Genomic DNA, 16,705 nt, shown 5'->3' on the forward strand with positions numbered 1-16,705 from the left:
ATCATTTTGTGGGAGTCTTTTCCAAAACAATGGTAGATGGTATATTTTGAAGAAAACAGCTACTGGGGCAGGACTGGGAGGGGGGGGACAAGCAGTCCTTACACATACATAAAGTTTAACTAAAAGCAAAATAAAAATAAAATATAAGATTGTAATGCTGTAAGTTTTGATATATTACACTACTGTTTTCCATTTTACACCAGTTGCATTCAGTTATGACTGAATGGCTGCTATTCAAAACAAAATGTTCTAGAGAGCAAAGCATAGAGGAACTTAGAAATTATGACACAAATGCTCTTTGTGCTTTAGTGAAGAACAAAATTTGTAACTCCAAGCTGGGCACAGTTTGAACACCACAAATAGCAACATATCCACACTATGCTGAAGGGAACTATGGAGATAGGCATGTACCTGAATTCATGCATTTTCCCAGGCATTGTCTACCTGGGCAAAATTTAGATTACAAGTCCTTTTGGGTAGCAATGAGAGTTTCTTCTCTTTGTTTTCTTGTTTTAACAGAAGGCTGGTAAATTGGACCTGATGCCTCTCACCTTTACTCATTACAGCCTTCTTGTTCAAGTTAGGATCCAAAGCACAAAACACCTTCTTGAAGACAGCTACAACCAGTAAATTGCCTTATGGTTATGCATTCTTATAGCAGATCAGTAGCACTATTCATGCAGCAGGAATCAAGCAAACTAAAGAAAAATGAATGTCCTTCACAAATTTTTTTTTCTTGTATGTCTGCTTTGTATTTTAGCAATATTACAACAATAAGTGGAAAAATAAAGAAGAAATGATTTCAAACTATAGCTGTTTATCTCACAGAGCATCTATACCTCACAGCACTGCATATCAGCTGACCAGGGGTTAAAAAGCTCAGTGTTTTTAAGTGATTCTTGTTCTGTTAAAGTTTTTTCAGTTGTGAATCTGAAGTGCCAGAAAAAGTCTCTGAAGCTAATCAAGGCAATTTCATTAGGAAATAAAAGCTGCCCTCCCACATAAATTAAGTCAAAAAATCAAAGAAGATCTCAATTCTATCTCTATGTGGTCTCTTTATGCTTAAAGGAATTTAGTCCTGCTCCCTTTCTACAGGTGTAAGTTGTAAAATTATAGTCTTCAAGAACCTAACTTTCCCAGACTAACCATAAGGATAAAGTAATTTTATTCCTGTATGTTATATTTTTAGAAACATTTTTCTCTTTTTTGAGAAAAAAAAATAGAAAGAGAAGTGGAAGAAAAAATGGTATTTCAAGAGTAGGTGCAGGGCTTCTTGCATGCTGCAGGATGAAGTCAGGCAAACATGTCCATGGCACAACTGCAGCAGCAGTTTGGCTCTGAGGAACAATGAGAAAACCCTTCATATTTGAAAAGCTTCTTATTTAGAACTATGATTTTATAATTATACAACACAGAGTAGAAAAGAGAAACTTATTTCTGAGAAACTAATTATCCTACCCTCTCAAAAATGCAGTAGCCCTGATATGTATTTTGTTTCTAAAAAATGCTTCCTTAATGTTCTCAGGACCTCTCCTATAGTGGAGGCTGCCTATTTTCTCTCAGTAATCTATTCTAGCACTTTATTTCTCATGTCCAGCATGAATCAGCCTCACTGTAATCATAATTACTGCCCTTTCCACTAAAGACTCAAATGGTTTTCACCTTAAGGTGGAAGAATTAAAAAACTTAGTTCACAAATGGCGCAAAAATAGACGAACAAGGATATGTAGCTGGTGTAGCCATCATTCTTCGCTGCTTTTCACATGTTATTCTCTGAGCAAAAAGTTATCATTGTTGAATATTTCTTTCATACCTCTGTATTTTTCTCAACCTGTCCACAGAGGCCACAGAAAACCTCTGGTCAATGCCTTTTCAGAAACACAGTGCACAAAATCAGAGGCAGTATTCTGGCCAAGGCCTTACAGCAACAGGAAGGCTTCACATGCTCTGCAGTAGCTGGCTTAGGTACAGCCCACAGTGCCTGCCTTTCTCAAAAGCCACCATGGTTGTTCTGGCATGCAGGTGAGCAGCCAGCATGGTCTGAAGTTAAACAGACAGGTAACAGTGTGAGAAACTGCTGGACATCGCTCACAGTGTGAAGGGAGGAGTTGGCTGAAAGCTGAAGCCAACAAGGGGGTAAACATCAATAAGGGGGCAAACCAGAAGGTGAAATACACTAAAAGAAAGTGAATAATGGATGAAGAATGCTAAAAGATAATGAAAAAGGGGACTGATTTGCAGACAGCTGTGGTGCTATCACAGATTAAGGCTGAAATAGCCAAATGAGCACGTAAAATTCAGAAAAAATAAGGGCCAATGGAGAAGCAGTAAATTGTGGGTGAATTCCTTATTTGCAAGGAGAAAAAGGGCAGGGGGAAAGGAATATTACATATACCAGAGGAATGCAAATTTTTGGGGTGTCTGTTGGTCAACCCTGTACCTGATTACAGCATACAGACGTAATAATAAACTGTAATAATAAACCATAGTGGTAAGTCTTAAATATGAACCCGTTTTTCATATTATCTCTATCTGACTGGCTTGTGCAGATAGGGTCATCTCTGAGTTCTAGTAAAACAATGGGGGATGAACCAAACTTTTCTAAAAGAATTTATCTCATCCAGAAAACCATCAAGCCTTTTGCAGCAACAACCTCTTCAGTTTTTTCCCAGTGTTTTACATATACTTAATTGTTCTTGTATATATGCCATGTACTAATTGGCTTCAATCCTGGTTTTCAGACTCACTCTTCAATAAGGCAAGATCATTCATATGTTTAACATGGTGTTTTAAAGCTTAATGTCTGCAAAATTAGTAGGCTTACTTTTGCTAATGCACCATAAAGGCAGTATTCAAGGGAACTGGATCTGGGTCACCTCTTCAGCACTTCTAGTCAATATGTCAGTTTGGAAAGTGAACCATCTATACCTAATATTGGATTATCCAACAAAATCTGTACAACAAAATCCATATAATACTTGTTTAAAATATTTTAATGTCAGAAGTTGTCAAAAACCTTGCTGGAATCAAGATATGTTGCAGCAACCTCCTGTCACACATCCACAGGATTTACATGTTCACAAGAGAAAATTAGATTGGTTGTCATGATTTGTTATTGAAAAATCCTTCAGAGCAGTCATTTATCATCTTTGTGCTCCACACAGGTATTTTGTTTATTTATTTCAAATTTCTTTAGAGGGATTGAAGTCAAATTGAGTAGTACCTAATTTTCCAATTTCTCCTTCTTTATTCCATTAGCAACCATAATGTTTGCCCTTTCCTAATGTTTAGATATGACACTTGGCAGACACAAATCCCCTGAAATAATAACGATAAAAGTTTAGGTCTTTAAAACATAAAAACTATCCAGAAAACAAACCAAAAAACATTGCAAGTATTTTTATCTGTACAGAGAGAGAATTGGCTAATTTACTTTCACAAAAATTAAAAAGCAATCCAGCAGCATGTATTTTTGAAAATTGAGTCCCAAATTTAACAAAGAATCAAGTGCTTTCAAATCTCTAGAGTATTATAATAAACAATATCAAGCAAAATGAAAAAGTTATGATGTTTAGATGCTGTGTGTTTCATCATTAACACAGGTTACAAAAAGAACCAGAGCTTCAGCAGAGCTACTTATTAAATGCCTTTCAAATTTGTGTAAACCTTGAATATTTCTTAAAACCTTGTAGTCCTTGACTTGGAGTAACTATCATGACATGTCCTAGTATAATTAGAACTCGCCAAACAATTTCCACAAATAGTCTGGGATTTTAGCTTTGGTGGAAATAATTTCCAATAGGCAGTTTAAATGCAAACACCCTACTTTGGAGGGGAAAAGGAATTTAAAAGTGTGGAAGTAGCCAGACCAATTAACTTCATAACCTGGTACTGTCAATATAAATTGATATGTTTAACAATATAAACATATCAATAATAACTACAGCTTCTACTACCTTGCCTAATACCTCTAACTTTGGGTCATAGACACACAGCAAAGTCATAGAATCAGAGAGTCAGAATATTCTGAGCTGGAAGGGATCCACAAGCATCATCAAAGTCTAAATTATGGCCCTTCACAGGCTAAGAATCACCATATTTGTTTGACATCTTTTGGCAAAGACACCCATAAATAAAGCTGGTTTAGACCCAAGAACCAATATCTTCGTCCTTTCCCTTTTTCTTTATTTAAATGTGTACAGAATTCATTATGTTCTGGAGATTCAGTTTGCAAAAAAAAAAAAAAAAAATCAGAGGCAATATAAGAGACAAAGAAGAAAGCCAGGTTTAACAAAGTAATTTTTTACATTCTTGATAACCTTGAATCCTAGTTTTTTAATGGCCTATGAAAACCAGAATCTGAATGAATCTATCCACATCTAACCTTCACCCTTTGTGAAAGATTAAGTTGGACTCTAAAAGCAATGAAGAAAACTCACCACAGGCAACACAGTAATGAAACTCTAAGGACCTGTTTAATTCTTCAGGAATGTCCACGCTCAAAAGGAAAGATAAATTTGCAGCTATCAAAAATTTTACTTCAAGGCAGGTCTTCAAGTGACCTTCAATCTCTTAAGGTTATCTTTCCTCTAAATTTTAAACCAATTGCCTTAATAAGAGCTATTTGGGTCTGTACAAACATTATGTAACTGACACTAATAGGCTCCATTAATCTAGGTCAGAAAAGGTTCTCTTCTGCTTTCAGTTATCATTGCCAAATTTTATATGATGCCTTTGTGATATATGTATCTGAGAAGTCACATTTTGATTGCTTTTAAAGCAAATTTTAACAGGATATGTAAAGTCTGAGTTGATCACAATTGTTCTTTTAATATTTTTATGTTTTCTAGTTTTGTTTACTTGATCTGCCCAAATTCATTATAAACTTTTTTTCCTCACTTTTTGGCAGAGAACAATCCAATGTTTGTTGCTCTCAGTTGTACCTGAAATTTTCAACTTCTGAAATTAAGGTCCTAATTGTCCTTCTTTTCATACTCAGAATGGAAAAAGTGAAATAGATTTGTACTGCCTAACTTTAGATGGTAGGCTGAGGCAAGTCAAGATTAGCAAAAGTGACTCCTCCAAAGGATGATTTAAAGCGCTGATACCAAGTTTCACACTTGCACAGTTCTCTGGAACAGAATAGGTTTCTGCACTGATTATTTAGGCAGTTTATGGAGACTAGGCAATTAATTTAGGAAATCAAATTATGTATCTAGTGATATGTATATAGTTGTATAACTGTCTCCAAAATTTTTTGAAAATTGAGGGAGAGTATGTCTTCTTTTTTTTAACTGAACTCATTATGTGTATCCAAACTGATAAGGAAAAAACTTTGAATAGTTACTAAAGCACTTGCAGTAGATAGTTAATCCAATAAAAGATATCCAAATCCAATACCTTTTCCCCGGGCATTCATAATCACCTGGTTTTCATATTGGTTTAATTAATAATTAAAAGTCATGACAAAGAGAGCAATTAAATCACAGAATTATAGAACAGTTTGGTTGGAAGGGAGCTTTAAATGTAATGGAGGTCAACCCCACTGCAAAAAGCTGGCACATCTTCAAATAGATCAGATGGCTCAGAGCTCCACTAATTTGACCTTGAATGTTTCCATAGATGGGGTGTGCATCACCTCTCTGGGCAACTTTTGCCAGTGTTTACTGCCCTTAATGTAAGAAAAACTTCTTTTTTTTATGGCTAAACTAAATCAACACTCTTTAAGTTTAAAATTAGTACCTCTTGTCCTATTACAATATGTTCTGCTAAAAGTTTGTCCCAGTCATTCTTATAGGCCCCCTTTAGATACTGAAAGGATTCAATAAAGTCACACTGGAGCCTTCCCTTCTCCAGGCTGAACAGCCCCAGCTTCCCCAGTCTCTCCTCACAGGAGTGATTTTCCATCCCTCTGATTATCTTTGTGCCCTTCCTCTGGGTCTGTTAGAGCTGGTCCATGCCCTTCTTATTTTGGGAGCCCCAGGGCTGGATGCAGAGGTAGAGGGGTCTCACCAGAGCAGAGCAGAGGGGCAGAATCACCTGCCCTGACCTGCTGACTCTACTTTTGATGCAGCCCAGGACACAGTTGGCTTTCTGCTCCCCAGGTCCTCCCTGCCCTTCAAGGGCCTTATCATAGCTTCTAGGAGGATCTCTTCCTTGATCTTCCCAGGAACATGGATGAGGCTGGCAGGTCAGTAGTTCCTGGGCTCCTCTTTTCTATAAGTTTTAAAAGTGGGTGCAATGTTTCCTCTCTACTTCTCACCAGGGACTTCACCTGACTTCTATGACTTTGCAAACATGGAGAGTGGCTTGGCAACTACATCAGCCAATTTTCTTAGGATTCTGGCATGCATCTCATCAAGTCCCATAGACTTAAGCATGTTCAGGTTCCTGAAGTGGTCACAATCTGATCCTACAGTGGGAGGGACTTTGCTCTCCCATCACTGATCTTGCAGTCCATCCACTAGGCAGTTTTAAAACTGACTACATGTGCATGCAAGCTCTACAAATCTTCCAACTATGTAATCACAAAAAATTTTAAAAAATGGATAATATAATGGAAATCTTACCTGGTCAGAGGGAGAACAGCATTTATTTGCCATTTTCATCTATGAAAGAGAGAGGGAAGAACACACAGTTATTGGTATGCTGAAGAGTTTCTGTGATGGAATTAGCATAGATTGACTTAGTTATTGAATACTATATTAATACTTCCAAATTATATTTGTAAGAAATTTTATCAGTCAGTGCTTAAATAGTAGATTTTTATTATTATAGCAAATTTGCAAAACCAAGGACTTGAAAGACAAAAGCTTTTAATCAGTTTTCCTTAAATACCTCAAAAAGATTTGCCTTTATGAATTTAACTTTGCCAGTCTGAGTGAAAATACTATATTGTACTGTGGACATCTCACTTAGATCTCAATTAAACAATTGCTTATGCAGATTCTTAAATGATGTCTGCAATTAAGTCCTTGGACCATAAAGTGTAAGATGTATTTACAGATGAAATGAAAATTGCATGGGCTTTCCTGTCAGTTTACTCTTCAAGACAAAGTTTTTTCTCTTTGTTTAGGTAATGAAGAGTTTTGATCATTTTGATTTTTCTCTGGCAGTCATAGTTTGCACATATGAGTGGTGGACAAATACTGAAATATATAGTACACAAATACTTCCTTAAATGTAACATTTTTTAAAGTGCAATTTTATTAAGTGTAGATAAGAATTTAAAAAGAAATATATTGGAGTGTAAAACCAGGCTTCCCTACATTCTAGGAGGAAGCTGAAAACTGTCCTAGAGTTGATTAGTACTTCCAAAGGACCTTGTTGTCAAAAAGCTTGTTTTATTAGAAATGAAAAGTTTGTGATGGAAGACCAAAACCCTACACCTGTGAACAGGGAAAACTCCAATAGCCATAGGAAATGAACAGAAGAATTCCAGGGCTATTGTTTGTATGTTGGGTACACCAGATTTTTAAGATCAAACCTGTGGATGTAACTCATGATCATATGGTGATGCCATTGACTGCTGTGGTGGGTTGGCTCTGGCCTGTAGCTGAGCACCCACATAGCTGAGCACCCACATAGCTGCTCACTCCCTCCTCCCTCCCAGCAGGAAGGGTGAGAGAATAGGAAAAGCAAAAGTAAGAAAACTTCTGAGTCAAGATGAACAGAGCTTAAGTGAAAGAAACAAGAAAAATTCAAGTGATGTGAATGCAATCACTCTCTGCCTCCCAGAAGCAAGCTTCAAGCAACAGCCACCTTGGAAGATAAACCCACACCTCTTTTCCCCATGATGTCATTTCAATTGCTGAGCACAATGGTGTGGAATATCTCTTTGCCCACTTTCATTCAGCTAACCCATCCATGCCCCATCCTAATTCCTTGTTCCATCCTCTGCTGAGGTGGGTGGCGTGAGTCAGAGAGAAAAAGTCAAAGCCTTCATTCCATGCAAGCACTGTTCAGCACCAATCAAAACACTGGTGTGTTATTAATGCTGTTCTAGCCACAAATACAAAACACAGCACCTGCTGATACAAAGAGAGCTCCCCCCATCCCAGCCAGGCTCAGTACACTTGTATGGGCCAACAGACTTTGTGTCATGGTAATGACACAGGCCTCAGGATGTGTCAGGGTTTATACACACAAACACACACACACACACACACACACACACACTCTCTTGCAACTAACAGAGGACAATAACAAATCATTGTCCTCCACAGAGTGAAGTATCTATGATCATAAACTAAATGACCTTAGGAAAAAAGGCAATGTGGAGGGGTAGGATGACAACAGGAGTCTTGACGGTATGGACAGAGGGTGATAGCAATGCTCAGGGCTGCAGGAGGTCTCTAGTCAGTCCTAACCCATCATGGGCCATCAGGGTTTCTTCTCCCTCACACACTCACTTTTGCAGCCCTTTGGAATTGAAGTGTGCAGTTAAATGGTGCAGATGTGCTGGTGGGTCAGACAGCTGGGGGTGACTGAGGGTCTGAGGTAGAGGTGGCCAAGCTGCTGGGAGCCGGGGTCATCTGCCAGGCCTGGCTGTCACTTTGGGCTGTGTGTTGGGAGATCCTGCCAGGCTCTTGAAGTGGCCCTAACAGCTCCTGGCCACCCTAGAGGAGGAGCAGGGCCCACCACAACAGCAGTGGGTCACAGGCTGCAGGGCTGGCACCCCCTGCTTAGCACAGGCAGGGAGCAACCAGGAGGATGGAACTGGAATTTGGCTGCTAACCGGACAGAGGGGCCCCAGCAAGGCTCCTGGCAGATCATGCACCAGGTGTGCCTTCCTCAGCCTGGCACAACTGCAGGGCTGCACTGTTCTGGAGCTGGTCTGGAGCACTGGCTGGGAGAAGAGTCCCCCATGGGGCCCCATCAGTAACAAACCAGCTGGAACTCAAGAACCTCACTCTCTAACTTGGTTTAAACAAATTGGTGAAATGGCCAGTGTTGCAGAAGGAAGCAGTCACCAGTCTGATTTGGTGGTGGGCTTAATCCTGATAGAAGAGCTGTGCAGGACATAATGAAAAGTCACCTGGAATATTTCAATGTCAGTAGAAATGCTGATACACCCTGCCCATAGTCAGGACCAACCTTTCTCCTGTGCCTCAGACACAAATACAAACACAAATTAACTACAGAAAAACCATGTTAGACACACAGGAAATATAATTTCCTTTCAGGTGTCTCAAAGCCATACTCAATAATAATATTACTATAGCACAAACCAGTGCAAGTAAATGGGTTCAGATGTGCTTGGAAAAAAGTGTGTCAGACTGACTATGAAGGTTTTCTGCACCAAGCAGGTAGAATATTTTGAAGAGCACCCTAATAACCAGCTCAGCTTCCCATTGGAAAGGATAATAGGGAAGAATGTTTGGACTCCACAGTTTTTCACTGCACAGGCAACTCATTCCCTATTCTAAGCAGGATGGCTGCAGCCCTGATGTTGCTGTGGGGAGAGGAAAAAGATCTGCTTCTATATCATATTACATCCCAGTGTCACAGGGCTGAGAAGTAAGAACTCTTCACTTCACCCAGCACCACGTGTGCCCTTCACATGTCTCCACAGCTGGTGCAGACAGGCAGGAATACAAATGGGACACATTTACCTTGCTAGCACTGCAGTATAGAAATGTGAGCTGGACACAGCAGGGGAACTAAAACAAAAAACCCGGGTCTGCAAAGACTGCAGGCTACTTGGAAAAGGAACTATTAAGCAAATTGTAATTCCTACACTCTGTTCTAAATGGATACATACAGGGAAGGACCTAAAATTATTCAGAATCATTTACCTAAATCTAAATGCCTCCCAGGCTGGGATTTACTTCACATATAATATACCTTTATCCTCTTTCAGGAAAACAGTGAAAGATCTTCACAGGCACCTATTTTTTCCTGGCTGTATTAGTATCCTATGTGACTGCTTATTGCTTGACCAAGTTTAGGGGATGTGGGTCCTATCCCTACTGACTACCCTTTACAACCTCTACAGTTTGAACTGTGGTACTTTCAACTGGAAATTTTGCATTTAAAACAAGAAAAAAGCATCAGTGAAGAAATATTATGCATTCTCACCCTGGGAATAGAACCATTTGTATAATCATTGAGGCAGTCGAATTTGTATACTGCTTCCTACACACAAGGATTTTGTTTCCATCTACATGTACCCCAAATCTGCTGTGTAAAGAAAGCAAAACCTCCTCAATTTTCTTTCTTTTTTGTTAATGTATCTTTAGAGCTCATATTTCATAAGTCTCTCCCTATTACAACAGACATTTCACACAACTGCAACACAAAATATCCCCAGATACGTGTTTACATGAAGAAATAAAAGAGAAGGTTTACAGACTATAACATATACAATTAAAAAAGATGTCATGGGTATCAATGTGATCTGGATTAATAACTCCACTTTAATATCAAATTTTAAGTTTCTACCATCCTCCAATGAAACTGCTGAAATGATTTATAGAAATCATAAATAATGTTTAAAGTGGAACAAGAGCATCATAACTTGTTCTCTTACCTGCTTATGACCTACTCATTTATTTACAATTTTTTTTAAACAATAACACCATTAAAATTTACTGTGAAAAAACCACAAAACCTTGAGAAAGTTTTATATATAAGAAACAAATCTCTACAATGTAAATGAACTGACAGCATTACATTTAGGTGCTTCTACTGATTAAGACTGAAATTATGCTCAGTGCTATATTTCACAATAATTAAGATCCATGAGAAAACCTGCTGTCAATCTGAATGGTGAAAAACAGAGAGAGAAATATATAAATTATCCTAAAGACCTTTCTCCTAGAAAGTCATAGCCATTATAGCACTGTCACTTCAGCCTACAAAGAACCCTTCAGCTGAAGAAATTAAGAACAGGAGCAGCGAGAAGCACAGGCAGAATAATTTATTTCCTGTGCTTCTTATCCAATCATGGAAGATTCACTGCCAGTTTCTGTTACTCCTCTTCCCCCAGTATTTTCAACTGCACCTCCTTCTGCAAGAAAAGAGGTGTATGAAGAAATAAATCTCAGGTGCTGATTCACCTGCATTTATTTCTGCCAAGGATAAATGCAAAAAGCTTTGAGAATATTGAAAATGAGGATTGAATCACAAAGGATGATGATAGAGTAGTTTCATGCTGGTAGAAAAGTATGTGAAAAAACAGAATATGTACAGAGAAATGAATAATTTGGGGCAAGGGTCCTCAGAAATGCATGTTGCTTGTAAAGCTGACTGTAACTAGATTTTCTGAGCTAAACATACAAAGCATGTATCAGCAATGAGGGCTGAAAAGATACTCTTAGGCTTTTCTCCACATGGCAGCATTCTCTGTGCTCCTCTGTCATCTAAGAATTAAGTCCAGGCTGGTACCAGAATCATTATTTCTCATCTGCCAAGTAACACTCTTTAAATACGTACAGGGACAGCACTCCTATGCAGTGACAAGTTCTCACATCTCCACTGTTGAAAGATGACTCCTCCTATACACTTGATCCCCAGAGAGCTTGCCTTTGTATAGAACTTAGATGTTTCAGTAGTACTTCAAAAGAGTAGTCTGACATTAGCAGGAGTGTCACATTGTGGCAGAGCTATTTTTGCACTACCTACACTAGGACTGTCTCCTGGCATCAGCAGGAGATCTGACAAAGAGCTGCTGAACTACTTTATTAGGGTAAAATAAAAAAAAATAAAGTATATTAGGGTAAAGTGATACAGGAAAGATTGGGTGCACTGTACAAAAAAATCCCTATTAAGAGCTCTTTAAGAACTAAAATTCTAAAAGAAATTATTTAAAATGTCATGCAAATATGTAGGGTAAAAAGTGTAGATAAGTGTAACACAAATAGGCACAGTTTAAGTAAGAATGACTAAGGTATGAGAAAAGTAGCTAAAGTCATTAAACCAGTACCAACAAAACAAAATGTAAAACTGTGTGGAAGTAAAACATGAATAATGGTAAGTACTGCTTAAAAACCTCATAGTAGCTCAGGTAAGGATGCTGACATTATGCCAACAGTGTTAGCAAAAGAAGTCCATTGTGACCATGTATCTAGTAATTAACTTCCATACTGAGATGATGGTGTGGGACAGAATAGGAAATCAATAGTTTAACTATTTGGAGAAGCAAGTACTCATGAAAATAATCCATAACCAGATAAGGAGCTCTCTGAAATAATTTTTGAATGAGTAGTGATTATCTTTGGTCCTGGCAAATGGGGAGACACTCTACAGGAGTGGAGAAGTGCAGAGACAGGAAGAAGCTCTGAAGGAATAACAGATACATTCCCCAATGTCAGTGTCAGAGGGACAACAAAAGGGATTCTCACTGACTACTTCATCTCCCCTTCTGATGATCAATAATTAAATAAATGCTCTGGCCTGACCTTTCCAGTTTTACCACAGGCTGCACGCCTGACAAAACCTGGAAAGCCACTGTCCAAGCAAAAAAGTTTACATGCTTCTCATATGAACTTATATGAGTTTGCTTTGTAACTCACTAAGAACACAAAACATGGATTTCATCATGACTGTTGCTTCTCAGGTCCTTCCTGGGAACTGCCAGTTATATGAACATCAGATGGACTACTTTATTGACAGAATTCAATAGAAAAAGATCGTGGAGAAGACTAAGAAAGTCCTCAGTTCTTAATAAAATATTGCTGCTGACAGGTCACAGCACAGTGAAGATACTGTGTCAGAACACATAATTACTGCACATAGTCCTTTGGAAAAAACTGACTAGCACCCTATGACTAACAAAAGCTGCCTGCATTTGTTTTTATTCTTATTCACTTATATCATTGGAATGGCTCTTATTCAGTGAATTTCTCTAGAAAGAAAATAAAAGGCTTAGTAACTATGAATTGGAATTTCTCTAGAAATATTACCATACACTTTCTTAGAATTATTACATAATAATACCATGTACATTATCTGAGTCACTAAATAGTATTTGAAAAGAACACGTCATAAGCAAAAATGTCTGATTTTGACAAGGAGATTGTTTAAGCAATTGAATATTTTAAAAGAATTAATGGAATAAATGAACTATTATGATCAAATGTGATTCATGTAGCTTTTGAAGAATAGGAAAACAAATTAAATTTTAAGTCTGTTTTAACCAACAGACTTAAAGATTTATGTTGAAATTTAATACAAATTCTTCACAATGTAATCTGGAGACCTAAGCAACAGTTCATTTAGAGTACAAAGCACAAATAAAAGTCAGGCTACTAAATCATATTTTACGAAAGAAGTTAACAGACTATGCACATGTAGAGAAAGAAAATATTAAAACCTGCACAGGCAATTTTTTCAGGGACAGCTGTGCTATTGCATTTTCATCACTGAATTTTATCATTTTTTAAAGACAAATATACTTTCAAAATTGTACATTATTGAGTTCCCTATTTAACTTCATCATTAATTCCATAATTATCAATGTTTTTTAGCTGCTCTTTGATGGAATAATAGATGTGCTGTCCAAATAGTAATTTTCTGTTTCTCTGGGGACCAGTTAATACTTCCATTTGCAAAGACAATTGTTACTTATTAATTTACAGGAGTAACTTAAAATAGTATAGGCATCTTTATACTTCTAGGAAGTGAGATGGAATAATGTGTCCTTAAAAATCAACTCTTAGACAACTCAGAGATGTAAAATTACTCTCTCCAGTAAGTCTCAGTAAATCATTCTTCACTAGCTACAGAATTTTCACATGCTTGTTTCAAAATAAACAAATCTAACAAAGAGCTGCTAAACATTACTTTATTAAGGTAAAATAAAAAATAAAAAGCAACAAATGCTAATTTCAAGCATGGTTTAACTACAAAAATGTGAAAATGAAATATTTGGTCACATCTAAAGCTCTGTGAAATGACCACTACTGATACATATTTTGACCTAAAAATCATTAAAATGATAAATGCAATCTGATTTTCTACTGGTTTCTGTTCTATGCTAACACTGCAAGCCTTGAAAACTTCTTGATACTTTTGATCAGGCAGCTCTCCCTATTTTGTCCTTTCTCTTTTTCCTCCCCATACACAAGCATTTTATATATTGTACTTAAAGGTGAATTGTTTTTTACCTTTTGAAAACTAGAAATAACTTTACAATAGTATGAACAAGAAAATATGCAGAAAGTAACATACATTTTGAAGTGTCAAATCACTGATGTTAGTAGACATTGCTCTCAGCCAGTCAGCACTCTCCTGGGCTGTATAAAACTGAAGTATCCCAGTACTAACTCCATCGAGTGCCAGCACTTCAAATGCATTAGATCTGCAGTAAGAAGAAATATATCCGTAAAGGAAGATATGTCAGTTTTCTGAAACTGCCCAATATTTATCAGTGTTCAAGTGATTTTTATGCCTTTTGACAAGTTTTTGACTGTTTAATTTACCAATCAATAGAAAGGCAACAAACCCAAGGATAATAGGGCAGTACCAAGAGTAACAGATACAAGAAATATTTTCTCTGTACCAATATATACAAGTGCTGATGATCATTTAATTCCTCTGGGTATATATATTATGTTCATAATTATTGAACTTAAGGTACTGTATTCAGGAAATATGCACTGGGCCTTTTTAAAGACAAAAATAGTGTTTTTTAAAACCAAAATGCCAATTTTATTTATTGCACTTTGGCTTCATTTACTGGGAATGTATGAAGATTCAAAGCACTGTCTTCCTTAGCTTCCATTTCTTGGATTCCTAACGTTTTTTTTATGTAGTATTCAAAGCAATGCTTACTTCAAGCACTCTTATGCCATAGGAATTTGAAAAACGTTCTTAAAAGCTTCTTCAAAAATTTTCCCTAGTCATCTCAAAACAGCATTGGCACAGGCTAATGTGTAACTGCATTTTGTTAAATTTTAATGCAACTTTTATTTACAGCAACTTTATTCTGAAAATACCAATGCTTTCCTTCCCTCACTATCTGCAGTAAGTAAGGCACTGCATATGTACCTTTGAAATTCCCTACACCTGAATGGTGGTGGGATATGCTTTTTTAACTCTTAAAATTTTCCTACAGGAACCACAAAAGCTCATTAACTAGTGCCATGAAAGTACAGTGGTCTAAATTTAAAAAAAGTGACACACAATAGTTGCAAGAACTAAACTTCAGAAAGACAACCAGATTATTTAAATGCCTATGATTGCCAGGAGAGTTAAATTTTAGTTACATACTATTGTGAAAGACAATTATAATTAGCTCAATGATTTTGCATACATTTGTTTTGTGTATAGTATGGAGAATATCACCACCACCTTCTACATTTGTATATTAGATATTTATACTTATATGCTATATTGCCCCATTTTTGGTACCAACCTAGAAGAAAGCTAACTAATGAATCAGAATACTGCTCTGTGAAGTTGCTGAGTCTTCCTGGGGATCTTTGATGTAAGGTAAAATCCTCTACTGCTTAATTGATGACATATGTCAACATTCTAAATGACATGTAGTGGTTTATGTGCAGTTATTCATTCCTGACTTAGAGAAAAAAGTTATTAACCTAACCTTTGTCATTTGTAGGGAGTTTGATGGTGAACATGAATACTGAACTCTATATACTTGCTAGAAAAGGACTACCCATTATACACAATATAAATAAAACAATGTATTTGAATAGATATATGTGAGATGCTTTGCTTTTAAAGAAGCTGTAAAGCATTATATCTGCTGTTTGCAAAAATTAACATGCTTGGCCTAAAGACTTAGATATGTATCAGCCAATTGTCCATTTTTCTTTCATGATTGAATAATCATGGGAACTACTAAAACTTTATGGCAGTGGCACAATTCTGTGTAACTTTTATTCCAGTAATCTCTTTCACCTCTTCAGAAAGAAAAAAAAAAAGATTAAAAAAACCCTTTTATTGCCTTCAAGTAAACTGAGTAAAATAATCACGTCCCAAACATATTGTTCTTTTTACCTAAGGTTCTGACATAGATCCCAACAGTGCTGTAATAAAATGACTTATGGTATCATTTCCTCAACATCCCACTGAGACAGTGAGAATCTGTCAGCCCTTATGCATTGATACAAACTGGTGCCTGCAAACAGACTTAATTTAATGCTGTGAGGAGAAGCCCTTCACAACGCCCAGCTTAGGTATCCCATTCAAATATCAAAGCTAAGATGGTAGGATCCTTACACTGCAAGAGGGCTGTCCAGAGCATTTAAGAGAGCCAAGCAATAGTATGTGCTCTCCATGGAGCCACAGGGTGTCTAGATACTAACTCAGCCTCTGCAGACACACAAAGACCTGAATGCCTTATTCCAGTGGCACAAAGTTCCCTATGTGGCTGATGAAAGATCACAGAAGGGAACTCCTCGGTTAACAATTGAGGCAACCAAAACAGGCAATCAAAATTTAAAAAAACAACTTTTATTATAAAAATCACCGAATATTTTACCATTTGAAACAGGGTGCTGGTGATAGCGTGGATTACACTAAAACTCCTTTTTAAAATATAGTGATCAACTACAGACAGTTAATAATATTCAATATTCATCTAGAGATCAAACACTTCACTAACATGACATTTGCACAGAATCAAATAGGGTGTGAGGAATCCTGCTAGTCCCTTAGTCCAGCCTCCTCACTAACTTTCTTAAAATACAAATCTTTTCCACAGGAACACCAAAATTGGACACAGAGGGAGCTACCTCAG

The 16,705-nt window shown here is 37.1% G+C and overlaps 1 protein-coding gene across 1 annotated transcript in view; it reads right to left on the minus strand.

Annotated features, from left to right (window-relative positions):
• Nucleotides 1-16,705, minus strand: part of SNTG2 (syntrophin gamma 2) — a 119,077-nt gene that overhangs the window by 40,744 nt on the left and 61,628 nt on the right. Inside the window, exons 9-10 of the mRNA XM_059468749.1 lie at nucleotides 14,173-14,302; nucleotides 6,570-6,608 (exon numbers count right to left, since the gene is read on the minus strand). Of these exons, the coding sequence (XP_059324732.1) occupies nucleotides 6,570-6,608; nucleotides 14,173-14,302 (169 nt within the window). The remainder of the gene's footprint in view (nucleotides 1-6,569; nucleotides 6,609-14,172; nucleotides 14,303-16,705) is intronic.

This window comes from Ammospiza nelsoni, chromosome 3, assembly GCF_027579445.1.
Source record: "Ammospiza nelsoni isolate bAmmNel1 chromosome 3, bAmmNel1.pri, whole genome shotgun sequence".
Lineage (NCBI taxonomy): Eukaryota > Metazoa > Chordata > Aves > Passeriformes > Passerellidae > Ammospiza > Ammospiza nelsoni.